This window comes from Thamnophis elegans, chromosome 9 (assembly GCF_009769535.1).
Source record: "Thamnophis elegans isolate rThaEle1 chromosome 9, rThaEle1.pri, whole genome shotgun sequence".
Lineage (NCBI taxonomy): Eukaryota > Metazoa > Chordata > Lepidosauria > Squamata > Colubridae > Thamnophis > Thamnophis elegans.
This window is the reverse complement of record NC_045549.1, coordinates 47,923,920-47,945,982: the sequence shown is the minus strand read 5'-3', so window position 1 is coordinate 47,945,982 and position 22,063 is coordinate 47,923,920. Positions and strand designations below refer to the sequence as shown.

General features: G+C 42.1%; 2 protein-coding genes across 3 annotated transcripts in view; both read left to right on the top strand.

Annotated features, from left to right (window-relative positions):
• The window catches only part of LOC116513410 (cytochrome P450 4V2), a 33,841-nt gene extending 27,174 nt beyond the window's left edge, over nt 1-6,667 (top strand). The window contains exons 9-11 of the mRNA XM_032224475.1: nt 742-876; nt 1,206-1,385; nt 5,443-6,667. Coding sequence (XP_032080366.1) covers nt 742-876; nt 1,206-1,385; nt 5,443-5,615 — 488 coding nt within the window. The 3' untranslated portion in view covers nt 5,616-6,667. The remainder of the gene's footprint in view (nt 1-741; nt 877-1,205; nt 1,386-5,442) is intronic.
• Nucleotides 6,668-18,853: 12,186 nt separating this feature from the next.
• The window catches only part of KLKB1 (kallikrein B1), a 30,166-nt gene continuing 26,956 nt past the window's right edge, over nt 18,854-22,063 (top strand). For both annotated transcript variants that reach the window (XM_032223704.1, XM_032223703.1), the window contains exons 1-2: nt 18,854-19,004; nt 19,755-19,813. In XM_032223704.1, the coding sequence (XP_032079595.1) occupies nt 19,756-19,813 (58 nt within the window). In that variant the 5' untranslated portion in view covers nt 18,854-19,004; nt 19,755. The remainder of the gene's footprint in view (nt 19,005-19,754; nt 19,814-22,063) is intronic.

The following is a 22,063-nucleotide window of genomic DNA, read 5'->3' as shown; positions in this document are numbered from 1 at the left end:
GTTCTTTAAACTTCTTTAAAGAAGGAGGAAGGACACACTTGTATGAAGTCATTTAAATTTTTTTGACAGACCGTTTTCTTCAGATCGCATTTCTCTACCTTTAGAAATTATTTTCCATTTTTTTTCCACTTTCTAGGTCTAAGTTTCAATCATCTACTTTCTGTATCAAACACAATCACTTTGGCTTTTGATACACTATTTTTCAGACACAAATTCCTTGTCAAAACACATAATCTATATAAAATTTGCTGCAAAACATTGGCCAGCGACGTAGCATTATCTGCAACAAAAATGCACAAATATTCATATCCCCAACTTCAAATACATCTCCCATATCATCACATTCATTATTTATTTGTCATAAATACACTGAACAGTCACTGGAACATTATATATCCTTGTATTACTCTCTGATTAATGCTGAATCATTCATTAAACATAATATTTATTTCCTTGCATGCTTTTACCCTTATAGATTTGTCATATTCAGCAATCAGTCTTTAACTAGTTCTGGTTAAACAAGGCTTTAATTTATCTCTTTTAAATTAGATATAGAGTATATCTAAATTAGTCTTGTGCCATAAATAGTGTTATCTGGGAAGGACATTACCAATCAGTTCTAACACATTTTGGTAAATAAAGCTGCTCTGCTACAACCATGCAAATGTTTTTGTATCTGAATTAATAACTCTTCTGTTGTGATTACCTTATTGAGCTAACCTACTTTTGCTCTTTTGTCAGATGATTCTGACCATCACATCACAATGGAAGATCTGAAAAAACTGCGATACCTGGAATGTGTCATTAAAGAAGCACTTCGTCTTTTCCCTTCTGTTCCATTTTTTGCCCGTATTCTGAATCAGGAATGCTATATCAGTAGGTAGTCCAAACAGGTTGTAAGGAGAAGTTTTGTGCTATTGGACTTTATCTACTTTAAGCGCAGTGGTTAGAATGCACTATTGCAGGCTAATTGTGCTGACTGCTGATTGTCAACATTTCAGTAGTTTGATTCTCACCAGATCAAGGTTGATTCAGCCTTCCATCCTTCCAAAGTTGGTAAAATGGGGATCCAGATTGTTGGGGGCAATAGGGTGACTCTGTAATTCACTTAGAGAGTGGTCTATAATGCTGGGAAGTGGTATATAAGTCTAAGTGCTATTGCTATTGTTATTTTGTAATGACAAACATTTGTTCTTCTTTGGCAGGAGGGTATAAGATACCAAAAGGGACTGATGTCATAATTGTGCCATATGCATTGCATAGAGACCCTGACAATTTCCCAGAGCCACAGGAATTCAAACCAGAGCGTTTTTTTCCTGAGAACTCCGCTGAACGACACCCTTATTCTTATATCCCTTTTTCTGCTGGGCTCAGGAATTGCATTGGTATGTACACAGAACAAAGTAGTATATCCCTTGGCTTTCTGAAGAATTATATGTCTTGTAATGATGACATTTTTTTCTCAAAGAAGAGGTAAACATTATAACATAGAATAATAGGGTTGGAAGGGAGCTTGGAGGTCCTCTAGTAGTCCAACCACTTCTCAATTAGGAGTCCCTATATAATTCTAGACAAATGCCTGTCCAATCTCTTCTTGGAAGTGTTGGAACACTCAAAACTTCAAAGGTATTGATTGTTCTTACTGATTAATTGTTCTTACTGTCAATAAATTTCTCCTTCTAGGTTGGATCTCTCCTTAATGATTTTCCACCCAGTAGTTCTTTTCCTCCCCTTAGGTGTTTTGAAGAATATATTCACCCCTTCTTCTCTGTGACATTCGTTCAAGTACTGGAAGGTTGCTATCACATTATCACTAGTCTTTCTCTTTGTTAGATTACATATATCTAGTTTCCTCAATCATTCATGGTATGATTAGCTTCCATACTGTTTATCATCTTATTTCACTTTTCTGCAGTTTTTCTGAGATCTCAAGATCTTTTTTTATTGTGGTGGTCAGGATTGATGCAGTATTCCAAATGCGGTCTCACCAGACAGTATAAACATTTGGAGTAACTCCTAGAAGTGTCACAATTCTTGCTTGCTTTCTTGGAAGAAAGTATCAAGAAGGATCTCTCAAGGCATCACACTTTAAAACAATTAAGCTAGAGTTAGTTTAGGTCAGGGGTGTCAAACTGGTGAGCCACAGGCCAGATGCATCACTCACTGGCCATGCCCACCCCTACAGGAGGCCAAGTTCAGCACCTGGGTTTGGTGTCTAATCCAGGCACCAGTGTTCTGAAACTGAACACCTAAAGACTTAAAATGGAAAACCTGCTTAACAGCATTGCCACTGATATCCCAGTTATACAATTTCTGGGCTCTAGTAAACACTAATACTTTTGATTTATCATAATTAATAGCCAAATGGTTTTCAGCACAGTGAGACCCAAATGCAGAAAGTAATCTTTTCAGTCCTGGCCTTGACAATGAAAGGAGAACCGCATAATCAGTATAAAGAAGAAACGGGATCTTTGTCAGCTTCGGGGCGTGGGACTCAATATGTCCGATATAACCAGCCAGGTCAGATAAACATATTAAACAGAAGAGGAGCCAGAACACATCCCTACCTTACTCCATTCTTAATCGGGATAGGATTAGAGAGTTCTCCCTGCAGACCACACCTGACCTGGCTGGAGGTCTGATTGTACAAGGACCTAATTAAGGACAACAAACGTCTGTCAATGGAACTTTTAAGCAGTTTTGGCCACAAAACACCCCTAGGGACTGAGTCAAATGCTGACTTTAGGTTGATGAAAGCAGTGAAGAGTTTGCCACCTGGTATAGTAGTATATTTGTCGACCAGGTGCGCTAGGACAAAGCAGTGATCCAGTGTGACACAACCCACTTTAAACCCAATTTGTTTGACACCAATAATATTGGATTCCTCAACCAAAGTGAGGAATCTGCGATGGAGATATTTAGCATACAATTTCCCAATAATGGAGAGCAGGCTTATGGGGCGATAGTCAGCTGGGTTGTTTCTATTTCCTCGTGTAAAAACTGGCGCAATAATTGCTAAGCTCCAGGAGATAGGTAGCCTGCCAGTGGAATTAATATACATAAAGAGTCTTGCCAAAAGTAGAATCCATCATTCAGGATTGGATTTTAGCAGATCAGGGGGAAGAGCCTCAGGACCAGGAGCTTTGCCTGACTTGAGTTTGGAGATAATCTTGGTGATCTCAGTATGGGTCCCAGGTTGCCAGTCAGGGGCTACAGGAGACAGCTGTGGGTCAGGCACAGTCGAACTTGCTGACGCCTGGTAAATTGCCAGGAAATGGTTTTCCCAGTCTCTGTTAGAGATGGAGCAGAGAAGGAGTTCCTGATGGCCTGGCAAAGAGCTGGCAGCAATTTGCCAAAATAATCGGGTGTCCATCTGCTGGATGGAGAGGAGAAGTAGATCCCACTTCTCTCTCTCTTTAGCTTTCTTTTTCTTAGCAATTAATCCTTTGTACTCCCGCTTCAGGCGGTAGTAGTCCTCTGGTGGACATTTGTCCCCTTGCTTGCAGTACACCCATTTAATCTGGTTCTTAAGCATCAGGCAATCTTTGTCAAACCAAGAATTACTTCATGATTGATATAGACCACTTGGCCCACAGACGGCTCCAAGCTTAAGAGCCGAGGTGGCTCAGTGGTTAAATGCAGCACTGCAAGCTACTTCAGCTGACTGCAGTTCTGCAGTTAGGCTGTTCAAATCTCACCGGCTCAAAGGTTGACTCAGCCTTCCATCCTTCCGAGGTGGGTAAAATGAGGACCCGGATTGTTGTTTGGGGCAATATGCTGATTCTGTAAAACCGCTTAGAGAGGACTGAAAGCCCTATGAAACAGTATATAAGTCTAACTGCTATTGCTATTGCTATTGCTCCCTTTGGACACTGTTAATTAGTGATTCAAAGGCCAAGACTATTTCCGAGCCACTACTTGCTGGTACCTGATTATACAAGTTGAGACACTCCGGAGATGATAAAAAGGAGTGAAACTTTCTTTCAGTATTGGGAGACCATTTGATCCTCCTTGTGTACGAGACCACATAGAGATTTAATATCTGAGGGCCCCTAGGGAGATGTATATTTGAAAAAAGCTCAATGATTGTAACCAGGGGGTAGTGGTCGCTCTCTGTAAGGCAGTCCACATAAAAAGCACGGACTGCCTCTCTTAAAGATTGAGATACCAGCACAAAATCAATAACACTACTCCCACGTAAGGAACTAAAAGTAAATTTGCCAGCCAGATCACCTAGGGCACTCCCATTAAGAATTATCTTGTTGTGTTGGGCTGCTAGAAGGGCTAACTGAATGCCAGCAAAATTTGTTAATTTGTCCTTAGAATGTCTGGCTGAAGTCAGATGACCTATGGCCTGGAGGGTTTCTTGGGGGTAGAGTGCCTCTATCGCTGGGGGAACTTGAGCTCCCAGATGGGTGTTAAAGTTCGCCCCCTATAAGAATGTACAACGCTGGGAATTAGTTTCCATACAAGTAATATAGTTCTCCAGCATGCCCCATTGAGCCTTGATATCGGCTTGCCTCCTCGTCGGGGAAAGATAAACATTGAACACTAACAGTTTGCTGCATCCTTTCTTAATTAAAAGCGCCATAGCTAAAGAGCCACGGGGGTGGTTCCACTGTCTCCACTTTCAAAGAAGTAGAGACCAAACAAGCTAGACCACCCTTAGGCCTCCCTGCCGTAGATTGTCTAATAGCGGCCAATGAAATGGCCATTTTTGAAGCTTTTTTGGCTCATTTTGGGGGCTTTTTTCCCTTTAAAAATGAGCTGAAAAAAGCCTAGAAAATGGGCCAATAAAAGGCTCAAAAATGCGCCAAAAAAGGCTGAAAAAGGCTCTTCTTTTTTGTACCTTTAAATGGAGCAGAGGCCTTTATCATCAAACAAATTTTATTGCCCATCATGTTAACAAATGGGTAATCTTATAATTTAACCATGGTTAATGAGAACAACCAAGTGCATGGACTATTCTCATTAAAGGTTTTACCTGTTTGGTGATTACAAAAAATTATGTTGGAAAGCAATGGATAGCGTAACCCCAAAGATTCACAGACTCAGTAAAATGATGGAATATTAATGTTCTGAGAAGTCCCACAGTCAAGATATTGGCAGATGAAGAGAATGTTAGAAGGATATAAAATTTATTTTCAATGTGTTTACTATAATGTGGACTACAGTACAGTCCACTTCCTATTACGCTGTTTTACCAATAGAGTGGCTTTGATTTGACATCTGTATAATAATGCTAGCTGCTTAGTAAGTCTAGAATACATATCCTAATATCACTCAATGATGTTTTGGCTGAGTCATTATTGGAGTTTCATGTGCTGTGCAGCCTTAGTCAATGACTGTTGTTGACTTACATTGGATAATTATTATCACTAAAGAATAAATATTGAGTATGACAGTTCAGTTAATGCCTTTACTTTTGAAACTCATATATAGGTCAACGCTTTGCCCTGCTAGAAGGAAAGACAATTCTAGCAACCATATTGCGACATTTTTGGTTGGAAACTAAGCAGAAACATGAGGAACTTGGTATGGTTGCAGAACTGATTCTTCGTCCAAGCAAAGGCATCTGGATTCAGCTAAAAAAGAGACCAACTCCCAGCTCTTAGTATGAGAAGCTACTGGAGTAGTACATTCAATCATTTCATCAATAAAAACTATGCATTTTGATGGATGGACAATAAGGATGAATAACAATTACAATCAAAGAGTTGTATGGTTGCGGACCAATGCTCAAATAATTAACTATACCAAAACAAAATAAAATACATCAATCACTATACATCCCTATATACGTAGGGCTATATGACAATATAGTAATATACCAATTGTCAAGGATAATATGTTAAACCTGCTACTGCTATGTTAGGTCATTGGTTCCAGTCATGAAGTTTCTCATTAAAGGTTCATGATGAAAGTTAGGAGTCCTGAAGAAAGCAAAGAGCAGTAATAAATGGAAATTTCATTGTGAAATAAGAAATGGAGTTCCTCAAGGATTTCTGCTGTAATCAATGTTTTTTTTAATTGTTAATAAGTAATCTTGACTTAGAGATAAGAGCTAATCATCTACAAACTGTATAATACTACCAATAAAGAATAATACTATTGATCAAATACTGTTAATCAAATAATATATATTTGAGCATTATGTATGTACACACATAGATACACACGGATAGTAACTAATATATGTTGTAAGTCTATATATGTAGTAGATATATCAATAGTAATAGTATATGCATAATACTATTATTCAAAATCAGTTCTGAAGAGTTCCTGAAGTCTTTAAACTCATTAAATTCAGTGAAATAACAAAAAAAAAGCTTCAGGACCTGAATGACTCATAAAACTAAAGCAATGTATATAGTGATTTATGCAAAAGTGCATAAATTTGGTATCCATACAGAAAATTTGGCTTTCCAAATCTCAATTTCCAAATAAGGATAAATAAGGGTGAATACAATAATGTAGCGCGCCCTGGTGGCCAGTAACTAAAGTCTAAGTATAAAGTTATTAACTTGGATTTAATTTCTTTTTTAAAAAACTTTAATTTTGTGTGCTGATTGGGTCTGCACTGTCTGGAACTAGAGAGAAAAAATATTTTGGATCATAGTTCAAAAATATTTTGGATCAAGAAAAGGTGAGAATTTTTTGGAACCTGTATGCAAAAATGGCAACTGAAGGACCTGAAATATTTTTAAAAATCAGGAAAAGGTTTTTCTCCTTCTGTCAGCACACAAGGACCACAAGTAATTTAATGAAACTGATATTTAGAGGAGTTAGAAAACCCCTTGTTTGCACAAGAAGTAATATATCTGCAGATTTCATTGTTGCAATAGCAACAGCACTTAGACTTATATACTGGTCCACAGTGCTTTACAGCAGTGGCTGCCAATCTTTTGGACATCAGGGACTGGTTCCATGGAGAAAAGTTTTTCTATGGACTGGGTGGTTTTGCATGCTGCCTGCATCCTGTGGATGGGGCTCCACTTGTTTGTATAGCCTAGTTGATGGCATGCCACAGACCAGTGCTGGTTCATGGACTGGGAGTGGAGACCCCCTGCTTTATACCACTCTGCGCAGTCTACAAAGTGAGCATATTGCCCCCAACAATTGAGTTCTTCAGTCAACTGTGAGTCCCTCAGGATTGAATTCCAGACTAAGGGTAGAGTCAGCCTGCAACACTGCATTCTAACCACTGCACCACCAGTCATAAAACATGATCACTAATCTGGATGACATTAAAAGCAATTTATTGTATAATATTTGAAAACAGATCTACCAAAGAATATTGAGTCTCAATATTTTCTCTTGATTGTGGGACAGCATGCTCTAGATACCATTTGCAAAGGAACAGTGTACAGCAGGAGTCCCCAACCTGGGACACAGCCCACTGCCGGGTCATGGCCTATTTGGAATTGGGCCATGTGAGTGTCAAGCTGGAGTGTGTGCATCTCAACTTGCATGACTGGTGGGCTGGCAGACACTCATATGCTGGCCCACCATTTGTGTAAGTTGAGCTACACAGATGTATGCTGACTTGCCACTCGTGTAAGGGCTGCATGTGTATGCACATGCTGACCCACCACTTGTGCAGCCCACTTCTCCTCTTCATCCGCCTCCAGCTGGGCCACCAAGCCGCAAAGGTAGGGGCTGCTGGTGTACAGTATGTCTTTATTTTCTACTTTTAGTGAATTTGGATATATTAAGCACTGTAGGAACCTTGTCTTCATATAGTAAAATTTATGCACTGCTTTGATAGAGCCTTTGGAAAAGTTGTATACTATATTACAGGACTAATGTATAGCATCTGATTCATAAACAATTATGCAAAACAGTTTCCAACCCAAAAATATAATTGTGCTCTAGAAAAACTAATAAAAGTGCTGCAATAAAGTCATTTGTTTTTTTTAAGGTAGTTTTGAATTCTTTATTATTATGTGCCTCAATCCTGAACACATCTATCTAACAGCCTTAATTGTTACTTTCTATACAAAATAAACATTTTCCTATTCAAAAGGGTTTGGGCTGGAAGGCTGAAAAGACCACCTTTCTGTATAATTGGCAGCCCTGAAGATCCTGGGAGTGTTACTTGGAACCCTGACATTAGTATTACTGAAGTCTTTAGTCTAGAATTCAACATATACTTTTATTCAATTAACCAACACTGCTTGTTAAGTTCCACTTCCAAAAGAAACTCAATTGGTGAGATTATCCCGTTCATTGCACCTTCCTTTGGGTAGTTCCCAAACTGATAGATCCTGTCCTTTCTCATCAATTGTAGTCATTGTTGCAATTCTTGCCTTTTCCTTCTAGAAATACTGTGAACATGCATTTGCTGTTAAAATATGCCAGATTCTTTTCAGGCAGAAAGACAAACATATTTCAACCTTGCAATCAAAGATAAACATATTGCAACTCTGCAATAAAAAAAACCCCACCCATCCGTTTGATTAATTTTTGTTCTTAGAGCAAGAGTTGTAGGATAGCTTTATTTTTTCTTGTCCCTTTTTCACAATTTCAGGCTAAACAAGTATAAACTCTTAACTCAAAGGGATATTAATTTTACATTTTCCTTAAACATCCTTCTAAATTTGTCAGGCAAATCCCTGCTAATTTAATTGACTCACTCATGAGTGATGCTTCCTGATATCAGTATGCATTTTTATTTGCTTTTTAATCAGCGCTGACTCAGGAAGTGATAGTCACTCATTTACTGACAATGGACACATCACTTGCAACTTTCAGTTCTGACTACTACGCACACAGTTCCTCAGACCACATGGAACGTTTCTGATCAGTCTTACCTTGCTGTCTACTTATCTAATCTTTAAAACCACCTAGGTTGATGGACATCAGCAGACCAAGGGACAATGAATTATATAGTCTTAACTATTTTTCAGCTGTTTTGTTGACGTATTCAGCTATATTGGTTGACACCATATTGTTTCATTCTATATTTTCTGGGGAAATTATATATATAATTTGGATGGTAAGTGAGCCTTCAAAGGAATCCTCATTTTATAGCCTTAGTAGCACTGTGGAAAAAGTCTCCTTCCCTTCCCCGACTGCATTTGGCAGAATTACAAGGGAAGGGCCTTGACAAAGATCGTAATGAGACCAATTAGTGCAATTTGTCAAATGTTATGGCTGTGTTGTCCATATAAAATTCAGCCTTAGTATTGGAAGGTATTTTACAAATAAGAAACCATGGACTAGTTGAACTGGGTAGAAGTCAGGTTTGAGTGGATGTAATCTTCTATCAGGCTTGCCCAGCAAATTTTCTAGTGATCATAATGGGTTATTAGCTTAATGAACTACAGGATGAATATTCGGTCTTACAAACTACTGTATATAAGTCCATCTGAGTACACAAGAACATTGACATGCAACAACACCTAAGGTAGACCAAAGCAATTATGATGTACCAAAGACCAAGAGAAAATTAGAGCACGGTGGATGGATAAAAGAAACAAGAGTCAATACATAAACATTAATGATTAAAAACTGCCCAAGAAGAGTTACATACTTCTCCAAATTATTTTCAACATTTGTATCAATATTTTACAAGATTTATGAAAAAGAGCTTTAGATGATAAAATTAAACAGGCAAAAAACATGGACATGTTTGTAATTGATGTTTTTCATCTACAACTTCTCTCACTATTTTTTCTATACCTGGAATTTTTTTTGAAATCAAGATATTACAAGAAAACTTTGATAGCTAAGTAAGTTAGAGAAACTCTTCACTTACACTTAGTTGGGAATAGCATGTGGATCTGTGATGTATATCTCTAATTAGTTGTAGTGGAATTGAGAAATGTACTAAAGGGACAGTTAATGGGGTCTAGGACAACTCGCTGCAGCCAACTTACCACAGCCAACTTGTCATGGGACAACCAACTATTCACAGGACAACTCACCACAGGACACTTCAATACTGTATTAATCATTTCATTTATATACTTTTATTGGTGACCACATTTTCATCAAAATTATTGTTAACTCTTGTATTTCAGGTTTGACTTTCTTTAGTTTATTATTGGCCATGGTTCCATCAAAATGAATTTAAGTTTTGTGTTTGTTGAATTGTCCCTTGGTGAATTGGACACAGTGAGTTGGCTGTGGCAAGTTGACTGACAACTTGGCCATGGCAAGGTAGCCATGGAGAGTTGTCCCATTCCACCACCCAGAGTGCCTTCCCTAGGGAGATGAGCAGTTCAAAATGTGAAAAATTAAACACACACACACACGCACACACACTCACACACACACACACACACACAAGTATCTGAGTTTTTTAAGCACAGTGAAAAGAAGTATATTGGCATATACATATATAACACGGGTGTCAGCATCCCTCCATTATATAATTAGGAAAGAAAGACCAAGAGATTCCATGTATTGGAAATCAAAAGTACTTTTACTAATTACAAATGGTTAGCGAGCAGTTGCGAAGCGAAGTCTGTTTAATTAGGCGCGAAAGCAATTGATATATAGAATAGTCCATTCCCCACCCCTTGGGATCATAGCCTCAGGCCAATCATAAGTCCTTCAAGTGTCAGGTGTGAGATAACTTCAAAAGACATCACGAAGATGGAATGTCGAGGCCATTGGTCCAGGCGGGAAGCACTCACGCATGCGTAATCCAACCATCTGGTAAATACTAGAACATTCCTCCAGCACATCGAATAACCCCTCCCAAATACCAACCCTCCCTCCCCGTTTCAGGACAGCTGAAGCAACAGCAAGGCAGAAGCTGACATCCGGCCGTCCCCCGGAAAAAGGCTGTCAGGCCTAGAAAAAAAAACAAACGAACAGACAAACAACAAAACAGAAAAAGAAGAAGGGGGGGGGGAAAGAAAATTAAGGCTTGTCAGGGTATGCATCATAAAATTTCCGAAGCAGTCGGGGAGCACGAACATGGGATTTATCAACCCATTCCGTGTGGGAGGGAGGAAAATGCTTCCAAGCCACCAGGTATTGGATGCGATTATGGTGCTTGCGGGAATCAAGAATTTCACGAACTTCGAAGTGACGTTCCCCATCGACTAGCAACGGAGCAGGCGGAGGGTCATCAGGGGGACGCAAGTGGGAAACACAAACAGGCTTGATGAGGTTAATGTGGAACACCGGGTGGATCCGGTTGAGGTGTTTGGGTAATTGTAAACGAACAGAGACAGGATTGATGACCTTTACAATGGGGAACGGCCCCACATATTTGGGCCCCAACTTCTTTGATTTCTGCGTAGTGTGCAGGAACTTTGTTGACAAATAAACCAAATCACCAGTCCGATATTCATAGGGCTGAGAGTGTTTCTTATCCGCCTGTTTCTTATGGGCCCTATGTGCAGCGTCCAAAGTGGAGAGGGTCAATGGCCAAACACGACTGAGACGCTCACTCCAGTCCGCAACTGAGGGAACCTGCGGTTGGTCCTGAGGTAATTCAGGAATAGGAACAAAATCCTGACCGTAGACGACACGGAAAGGGGTGAAACCCGTGCTGGAATGAACAGAATTGTTGTAGGCCACCTCAGCATGTGGTAACAAGTCCACCCAATCATCCTGTTGATAATTGATGAAACAACGTAAATATTGCTCAAGAACGGAATTAGTTCGTTCACAGCCGCCATTAGTCTGAGGATGGTAGGCGGAGCTAAGGCCCTGGGCGGAGCCAATACGTTTGAGAAATTCCTTCCAGAAATTAGATGTGAATTGGACACCACGATTGGAGATGATGCGATCGGGCACTCCATGCAAGCGGTAAATGTGGGAAATGAAGAGTTTAGCCAGCGCCTTAGCGGAAGGAATTTTGTGGCAAGGCACGAAATGAACTTGCTTGGAAAACAAGTCGGTGACCACCCATATGACCATATGCCCCTGGCTTTCGGGGAGCTCAACAATAAAGTCCATAGAAATCTCCTTCCAAGGGGCAACCGGGCGAGCGACAGACTGGAGCAGCCCTTGTGGTTTCCCCGGCGGTCTTTTAGCGGTTGCACAAACTGGGCAACTGGCCACATAAAGTTCAATGTCCTTCTTTAAAGAGGGCCACCAGAATTGCCTCTTCACTAGATGCAAAGTTTTCACGAATCCAAAATGACCCGCCAATCTGAAGTCATGTGCGCGACGAAGGACCACGAGGCGTAGGGAGGCGGGGATGTACAATTTGGCGCCGATCCACGGCAGATCATCCCTCATAGTACACTCGTCTCGATGGTTCAGAAACCAGTCGTCGTGAGGAAGCGCTAGCTTGAGGTCAGAAAGAAGATCGTGAGGAACATCCTTTTCCCCGCGGGCCTGTTGGCGCGTGACCACCGGAGCCGCTAGGAGTGATTGGACAATGCTCAGTTTAGAACAATTATATTGAGGCAGTCTGGACAAGGCATCTGCCATGAAATTTTTTCCCCCCGGGATATACTTAAGTGTGAAATTGAAACGGTTGAAATATTGGGCCCACCGCATTTGTTTGGGGGAGAGACGGTGTGGCGTTCTTAAAGCTTCTAAGTTCTTGTGGTCAGTCCACACCTCAAACGGGTGCTTAGCGCCCTCCAGGAAATGCCGCCATGTGGTCAGGGCCCAACGGACCGCGAAAGCCTCTTTCTCCCAAACCGCCCAACGTCTCTCTGTGTCTGTGAGCTTCCGGGAGGTGCACGCGCAAGGTTGTAGGTTACCTTGGTCGTTGGCTTGCAACAAGATGGCCCCAACAGTGACGGCACTGGCGTCAGCCTGGACGACGAAAGGCCTGTCCAGGTCAGGATGCTTTAGCACTGGCTCAGCGGCAAAAAGATGTTTAAGCTTTTCGAAAGCCGCCTGGCATTCCATGGTCCAGTCCAGAGGCTTGTTAGGCTTAGGTTGAGGCTCCCCTTTGGATTTGAGCAAATTAGTTATAGGAAGCGCAATTTTAGCAAAAGAAGGAATGAACTGACGGTAGAAGTTAGCAAAACCCAAAAATTTTTGTAACTGTTTACGAGTTTTGGGCGCGTCCCATTCAGTGACCGCCCTCACCTTCTCAGGGTCCATCTCAATGCCGGCAGGGGAGATGCGATATCCAAGGTAGTCAATTTTAGTTTGGTGAAATTCACACTTAGATAATTTGGCATAAAGATCAGTGGCTCGGAGTTTTTTCAAAACAGTGCGCACAAGAGCGACATGTTGGTCATAAGTGCGAGTATAGATAAGGATATCGTCCAAATATACGATAACTCCTTTGTAGAGATGGTCATGCAAGATCTCATTGATTAATTGCATGAAGACTGCAGGGGCCCCCTGCAGGCCAAAAGGCATGACCCGGAACTGGAAACAACCAAGAGGGCAGTTGAAAGCAGTCTTCCATTCGTCTCCTTCTTTTATGCGGACTCTATAATAAGCTTCCCTGAGGTCCAATTTAGTAAAAATGCGGCCCTTCCCCAGCTGGGCCAACATGTCCTTCATCAACGTGAGTGGGTAGACATTCTGAGTTGATATCGCGTTCAAGTTTTTAAAATTACAACATAATCTAAGAGAGCCATCTTTCTTTTCACGGAAAAGTACAGGGGCAGCCACTTTGGGGCGAGCCGGTTCAATGAATCCGCGTTTCAAATTTTTATCAATGAAATTCTGCATTTCCTCCATCTCCCTGGGTGACATGGAATAAATTTGGGGTTTTGGTAATTTAACCCCGGGTAAGATGTCTATGGAGCAGTCAGTAGGCCTGTGGGGTGGCAGTTTATCGGAAGATTTCTCGCTGAAAACCTCCTTAAGGTCCCAATACTCTTTAGGAATTTTTTCCTCTCCATCAATCCTCTCCTGCCCTCTAGCGGCCACTTCAGGAGTGTGAGTCACAGTTTGGTCAGTAGTGCCCTCCCCCTCCGGAGGCTCCTTTGTGCGAATGCGCAAACGGCCTGTTCGCCAATTTATGTGAGGGTTCCACTTCCGGAGCCAAGGGAGGCCTAGAATCAGTGGCCTGTCCATGCCAGGTGCAACGACAAAAGAAATTAGTTCAGTGTGGGAACCCATCTTCATCTCCAAGGGCTCCGTAAAAAAATGGGCGCCCCCCCGCAATGGATCCATCTATTTGGCAAAATACAATGGGGGTTTTCAAAGTACGCAATTTGAGACCCAATTTTTCCACCATAGCCGGATTGATCATGGATCGGGAGCAACCTGAATCGAGCAAGGCGTGAAAGGTTGCTGGTTGCCCCTCAGGGGGAACTTTTAACTCTATGGGGATTAGCAGGGGCCCTTTATTTGAACTCACCCAGTGAGGCGAAGTTTCGTCATCGGAGTCCTCAGAAGAGGAGGAGTGGGCGGCTGCGTCTCCCTCCAAAGCCTGGCTGAAACAGGGGGGCGTGGAGTGCACAGCGAAGGCAGCTTCTTTCTTCCTTTTGTCGGAGGGTCTGCCAGACTTCTCTTCCCGCTTGGGCGGGGGTTGGGCGGTGATGGGTAATTTAGCACGACAGTCGTGGGCGGTGTGCCCCAATTTCCCGCAACGGAAGCATGTTATGGGTCTGGAGATCACTGAAGGGGCCCCTCTCCCCTCGCCCCTCCGTCTGAACTGCGATTTGCCGCCTGGAGGGGGGGTGCTCTTTGAAGCTTTCTCCTTCTTCTTCTTTCTTTCCTCTTTGGCACAATGGAGTCTGTTTAAGTCGAGTTCAGCGTCAGCTGCGTGTTCAAACCAAGTGGTCAAACATCTGGGCAGATTGCGATTGACACACTGCTGATAAATGTCTTCATATAAGCCCAAAGCAAATTTGTCCAAAAGGGCGTCCTCGCCCCACCCTCTCATGAATTGGGATAGGCACTGAAAGTCCTGGATATATTGGGCTACAGGCCTATCATCCTGCTCGAGGGTTATAAATTTCAATTTGCTTCGCTTCTCAGTCAAGGGGTCATCAAAGCGTCGTCGGAAAGCCTCCATAAATCAATTGAAATCCCCCAGGAGGGGGGAGGCAGACATATGTAAAGCTGTGGACCAGGTAGCCGCTTCGCCGTCTAAGGATAGGAGAACCATTCTCACCCTCATACTACCCGTCTCAAAATCACGGCCATAAATCTCCATGTAATTGAAAACTTGCATAATAAAAGAGGCCAGGCTGGCAGAATCTCCATTGTATCTCACAGGCAGGGGAGGGATTTTGGCCATCCTGTGTCTTCGGGGAGGTGGGGCCCCCGGTCCGGCAAAACTCCTAGCCGCAGGGGGTGAAGCAGGTCGAGGGGGGTGAAGCCGCACGTGGGTACTGTCGCTCCCAGCCCCTTCAGTCTTTCTCATCTTCCCCACCTCTTTCCCCAAAATACCTTTGTCCCCAGTAATCAGGTAAATCACTCCTCTGGGGTTTTCTTACGTCTCCCGTCTCCAGCGTTCATTGTCGGGGTTGCCTTTGGGTGACCCCTGCATCCCAGCTTGCCTCTTCCTCTCTTTGTCCTACCGAAGTGGACCATCGTGGGGTGGTGGTGGATCAGGCTGGCTTGATATTTGTAGTTGAAACAAATCTTCATGAAGCGAGAGGTCAGGAGGTCCGGCCTCATGAAGCGAAAGTTCGGGAGGGCCGGCCCCGCTGGTATCCACATCACAAGTGGCCTCCTCTTCTTCCCTGACCGGTGAAGACATTTCCTCCCTTCACGGTAGACGTAGGTCTCCTGGAAAGGGTTTTAAACAGACTTCGCTTCTTGCCAGCATCCCTCCATTATATAATTAGGAAAGAAAGACCAAGAGATTCCATGTATTGGAAATCAAAAGTACTTTTACTAATTACAAATGGTTAGCGAGCAGTTGCGAAGCGAAGTCTGTTTAATTAGGCGCGAAAGCAATTGATATATAGAATAGTCCATTCCCCAACCCTTGGGATCATAGCCTCAGGCCAATCATAAGTCCTTCAAGTGTCAGGTGTGAGATAACTTCAAAAGACATCACGAAGATGGAATGTCGAAGCCATTGGTCCAGGCGGGAAGCACTCACGCATGCGTAATCCAACCATCTGGTAAATACTAGAACATTCCTCCAGCACATCGAATAACCCCTCCCAAATACCAACCCTCCCTCCCCGTTTCATGACAGCTGAAGCAACAGCAAGGCAGAAGCTGACAACGGGTCTGCGACTAAAAAGCTGTTTGATTATTTTCATCTAATTTCCATGTATTTTGTTGTGCTGAAAATAAATAAAATATTGAAAAAAACTCCTCGACATCATGATTTGCCACAACATGCAAAGTTGTCTTCAAATTTATCATTTTTTTAAAAAAATTGTATTTTTTTATATTATGGGTTTTTAACCAAATTTAAAGTCCAAATTACTATTAATTAATTCACATGTGCATTTAAGATATAAAATGCCAAACAACCTTAAAGGGTTTGTGCGAATTATGCAAAAAAAAATATAGCACTGTAAATTTGATGGTCAGCAATATATACATAAGCTAAACAAGTTTTAAGTCTGTGCTTTTAATGGTAGAAGCGGTTAATCTTTCCTGAAGAATCCAGTGGGAGGGAGACACAGGGCAGATAGCAGCACCTCCGGCCAGTGCAGGGGGCATGGCCAGCACTGTGAGGTCTCGTGTACAGACACAGAGCTGCTGTCTCCTGCATGTCACACTTGTGCACAAATCATCATCAGGTTCTTGGTTCTAGGCTGTTCACACTTTTTCATCACAATTCATGTTAGCTTGTCATTCTTAGACCATTATGTTATGGCTCCGCAAAAGTATATTAATTCACCTGAAAGTTTCTGTTTGTGGTGAATATACAGTGTTCAAGGGTAAGAAAAAATCTTTCCGTTATGGGATTCCTATGGTATGTCCAGAGGAAAAGAACCATAGTGATGACTATTACATTTGTTCATGCGATGTGAAAGGGTTTAATTCCAAATGGAAGCATTCCATTTCATACCCCAATCTTCACTCAACAATTCGTCCCATCCCCCATGGCACAGATATACCAGTACCCAAGCCCCCTGCTACCTTGGAAGAAATACCTAGCTCTGATGAAGGTGAAGTCATACCTGAACCAGATGACGAATCAAGTTCTGACTTTGAAGATGATACAAGAGCAAAAAAATTTTCTTAGGAGGAGATGAGTGATTTGGTAAGAAACTTGAATCTTCCCAAAGATACAGCTGAGTTACTCGGATCAAGGCTGAAAAGCAGGAATTTATTGTTGCCAGGAGTGTCATCTTCATGGTTCAGACATCATGAAAAGGAGTCATTCCTTACTTCACCCAGGAAGACAAGTTGGTTTATTACATCGATGTCGAAGGTCTGATGGGTCAATTTAAATTCCAATATGATTCAGAGCAATGGCGTCTTTTTATAGATTCTTTAAAAAGAAGTCTCAAAGCAGTTTTACTCCACAATGTTTTTTACACTTACATACCTGTAGGTCATTCTGTACACTTGAAGGAAACCTACGAGAACTTGGAATTGGTTCTTTGTAAACTTCAATATGAACACCATGGTTGGCAAGTGTGTGGGGACTTGAAGGTCTTGTGCATGCTGCTTGGGCAACAAGCTGGGTATACCAAATACCCTTGTTTTCTGTGTCTATGGGACAGTCAAGACCGACAAAATCATTGGACCAAGAAGAATTGGCAGCCGAGGGTGCTAACAGTCAATGAAAAAAAAAAGTCCTCCGAGAAACTTTGGTATCTTCCCATAAAGTTCTTCTACCCCCTTTCCACATAAAATTGGAATTGATGAAGCAATTCGTAAAATCACTTCCAAGAAATGGAGAATGCTTCAAATACTTGGTCACTAAGTTTCCATGCCTGTCAGAGACAAAATTGAAAGAAGGTGTGTTCATCAGACCAGACATTAGAAGGATTATAGTTGATTAAGAATTTGTCAATACCATGACAGATCCTCAAAAAGAAGGGTGGATTGCATTTAAAGAAGTCATACAGAAATTTTTAGGCAATAACAAAGATCCTCACTACAAAAAGATTGTTGGAAGAATACTGAAAGCATTTCAAGCTTTAGGTTGCCTGATGAGTTTGAAAGTGCATTTCCTCCAGTCCCACCTTGACTACTTTCCTGAAAATTTGGGAGCTGTGAGTGAGGAACAAGGTGAACGATTCCACCAAGACATTAAAGAGATGAAAAGAAGATACCAGGGAAAATGGAGCATTTACAATGATGGCAGACTAATGTTGGATGCTTCAGAGAGACATTCCAGATGCTACTCACAAGCTTAAATGCACCAAGAGGAGCCTCACAAGGAAGAAGAATTGAGTTTAGTGTGTGTAGGTGAGCTCATTTCAGTTCAAAAAAGGATTTTCATGAAAATATTATAATAAAACTTTAATTTTATAAGTCTATTTCCATTTATTTTGAGGTATTGCCTTATTTAACATAGTTATCTAAATTGTCAGGAAATGTGATGTCCTATGACAAAATGGAGGTCATTTTCGGATTCTGTGCACCAAAAAAGATAAAGATTACATGGAATACCCAAAACAGCTCTCAAAAAAAAAAATTGTTTTGCAGACCTGTGATTAGTGGAAAGAAATATATTGGCATATACATATATAATTAGAAAGCAAACTATCTATTTGCCTTTCTGTTCTCCTTTTCTCTTTTCTGCCAACCATTCATGAGTGTCCAGAGGGTCAAACAAACAAAGATGGTGCCCATAGCTATGCAAAGCCCCATTTTTTTTAATATGCATTGTGATGCATAGCTTCTATGATGCAGTCTCAATGCCGATTGCCCTCTCTCCCTTTCCACAATTCTCATGCAGCAAATCTCTGTCAGTGCTGGCATTTATTGGATCTAACTATACTGTATATACTTTTTTTTTCTCAAAAGGTGAAACAATGTTTACTGTGCAAGGTTTTTTTTAAAGTAAACGTATTAGGCTAAACATTGACAGAGGGGCTGGTGTTACGGTGCACAATTCAAACCAGTCTGTTTCTTCTCCTTTCTTTTCAATACAGTTCCCCCCTTGTTTTGCTTATATATATATTTTTTGGCAAAGAATATAACCACTTGTTTACAGAGAAAAGTTACAACCAGTAGAGCCACTGCTCCAGGTAATGGAATTCTTCTATTCAAAAGGGATGGCTTTCTAATATTAGAGAAAACTGATTCTACGGCAGGAGCTAAATTTGAGATTGTTTGCAGCCAACCATTTAACAATAATATCTTTTAGCAATGTAATAATAATTAAAAACATCAGAATTGTTTAAAAATATCTGCATCTTTAACATCATTATTCTAACATATTAATAAGTTAATTTTTTTCTAAATTATTGCAAAGATGATCTGGAATAATTAGAAAACATTTTTTAAAAAGATGCAGAAAATCATCTTTTTTCTCTTATAGAAAATGTTTCTAATAATCTTATGTACAAGTTCCTAAATATAAACAACTCTGAAAATTGTAGGTTTAGTATAGATCTTACAGAATTAAAAACAATGGCAAAACCTTTTTTCAAATGACAATAAAACACTCTTTTTTTTTTACTAAAAACAAATGCCTTATAAACTGTAGCAAATAGGGCCTCTTGAGAAATTAAATGTTTGTTAATTTGAGTAGTAACTTCTTGATATACAACATTCCCATAGATTATAATACAATGCAGTTCTTGGTTCATGTATATTATAATTCATAGACATGTACTGTATAATATTTAGAAAGGGTTATTTAAAATAAGTGGCTGCAGGATAAATGAAACCAAATGGAGTACACGTAAAACTAAAAAGATGTAAAATCATTCAAAAATTGACAGATACACAAAAAAATGGAATTAAAATATATTGTTGCATTTTTTTTCTTTTAGGATGTTTTGGATCTTTCAAACTTTTTATTTCATCGCACTGTTTTCTTCTGTACATAGTGGTAAGTACCATACACAGGACCATCAATATGCACTTATTTATAATTATAAGTCAGGGGACCCCAAGACCCAGGCCAATACTGGTCCATGGCCTGTTTGGAAATGGACCACATGAGAGGCTGGCCAGCACACATGTAGGCCAGTTCCCCTCTCCCCCCTCTCCCAGGCCACCAAACTGTAAAGGTTGGGGACCGCTGATATAAGTTACCATAAAGAATAGGATACTTCAAAGAACTGTATCTTAAATGTATACAGAGTTTTGTCTTCAGAAGGAATTTTCAGAAGTAGCATCATTTTCCATTAAATTTTTTTATGAAAAGGCATAAGTTTTTGTAACATGAAGCTCACTTCAGATGCATCTATGGTAGATAGTTTCTATGTAGATGAATTACTGAGCGTGCAGACCAGTGGTTTCCAATGTGGGCCCATGCCCCACAGGGGTAGGGTGACCAGACGTCCCGCATTTGGTGGGACAGGCACGCCTTTTCATAAATTTTCCCGCGTCCCGCGCCGTTCTTAAAGAAACATGCTTTTTTTGGCGCTCGCAGCTCCCTTGCTCCCCCGCCCATCAGTTGCTAGCTTGCTGGGCTGGCTCATCATTCTGTTCTATCCTACAAATTTAAGCCAGCCCAGGCTGCCGCTCACTGATTGGATTGGCCTGGACTCCAGCCAATCAGTGAGCTGGCTGGGATGGAAAATTTTCAGCACGCCGTGTGCTGAAAATTTTCCATCCCAGCCAGCTCACTGATTGGCTGGACTCCACTTAGCTTAGCACGCCTGCGCGAGTCTCCATTTCATTTCGTCTTTTGTTTTGGTTGCAGCTGCGCTTACTCACTGGTGAGTAATCATGGAATGGATTGGTACCGGTGGGAATCGGGAGGCGCTGGGGGGAGGAGACAGCCCTCCTCTCCTCCTTCTCCCCCTTTGCGGAGTTTATTTCACCTCCTCGCGTCATAGCCAGCCCCTGTGCTGCGCCGCCACAGGCGGCAGAAGCTCCGGAACCAAGTGGAAGTTCTCTGCGCGAGTGAAACAGCTGCCACCGCTCGCGCAGAGAACTTCCACTCGGTCACGGACTCACGGAGCTTCTGCCGGTGTGGCGGCGTCTGTGCTGCGCGGTTCCCAGCGACCACGGCGTGAGTCCGCGAGGCATGGTCGCGTCCCGCCGCCCTCCCCTGCGGCTCTCCTGCGGCGGCGGCCATTTCAGTCACGCAGAGAACTTCCACTTGGTTCCGGTGCTGCCGCCGCCCGGCAGAAGCCCCGGAACCGAGTGGAAGTTCTCTGCGCGACTGAAACGGCTGGCTGCCGCCTTGCTCTCCTGCAGCGGCATCCGTTTCAGTCGCGCAGAGAACTTCCACTCAGTTCCGGGGCTGCCGCCACCCGGCAGAAGCCCCAGAACCGAGTGGAAGTTCTCTGCGCAAGGTGAAACGGCTGGCCGCCGCCTCGCTCTCCTGCAGCAGCATCCGTTTCAGTCACTTCCCTCGTCCGTCTCGATTGCTGGAAGCAGTAACAAATGGCGCGTCCGCTCCGCCTTCAGTGCCCTGACAGCCACCCCAGTTAGCAGCTACCGGGCCTCGCTGGAGTCAATTGCAAAACCGCGTTCAGCACTTTGAGGACCTGAGGCATCTTGGGAAATGCAGTTCCCTATCGGAAAGAATGGAGTAGCTGCGAATTTGTAACAACAACAGAAGATAATAACTTGGTGCTTCGCAGGTTACGAAAATCTCAAGTTTGATTTGCACACTGTTTTTTAAAAGTTAGATAAAGAAATTATGCTGTGAAAGCGACTAGAAAGCCCCCCTCCCCTTCCTGTGTGCGAGAAAGGGAAGGAAGGAGGTAGGGGGGAAGGAAAAGAAGAAGGGAGGGGGGGAGAAGATGGAAGGAGAAAAGATGGATGGAAGGAGAAATAATGGAAGGAGAAGGAGGAAGATGGAAGAAGAAAGGAAGAAAAAGAAGAAGGGAGGGAGAAAAGAGGGAAGGAGGTTGGAAGAAAAGGGGAAGAGAGGGAAAGAGCAGAAAGACAATGAGGATGAAGTTGATGGGCAAGAGGAAGGAGGAAGGAAGGAAAAAAGAAAAAGGGAGGGAGAGAGGAAAGAAGAAAAGATGGAACTAGAAAGGAAAGAAGGGAGGGAGGGAGGAAAGGGGAAGACAGGGAAAGAGCAGAAAGACAGAGAAGGTGAAGGTAGATAGGCAGAAGGAAGGAAGAAGGAAGAAATAGGAAAGGAGGGAAGGAGGAAGGAACAGAAGCGAAGAGG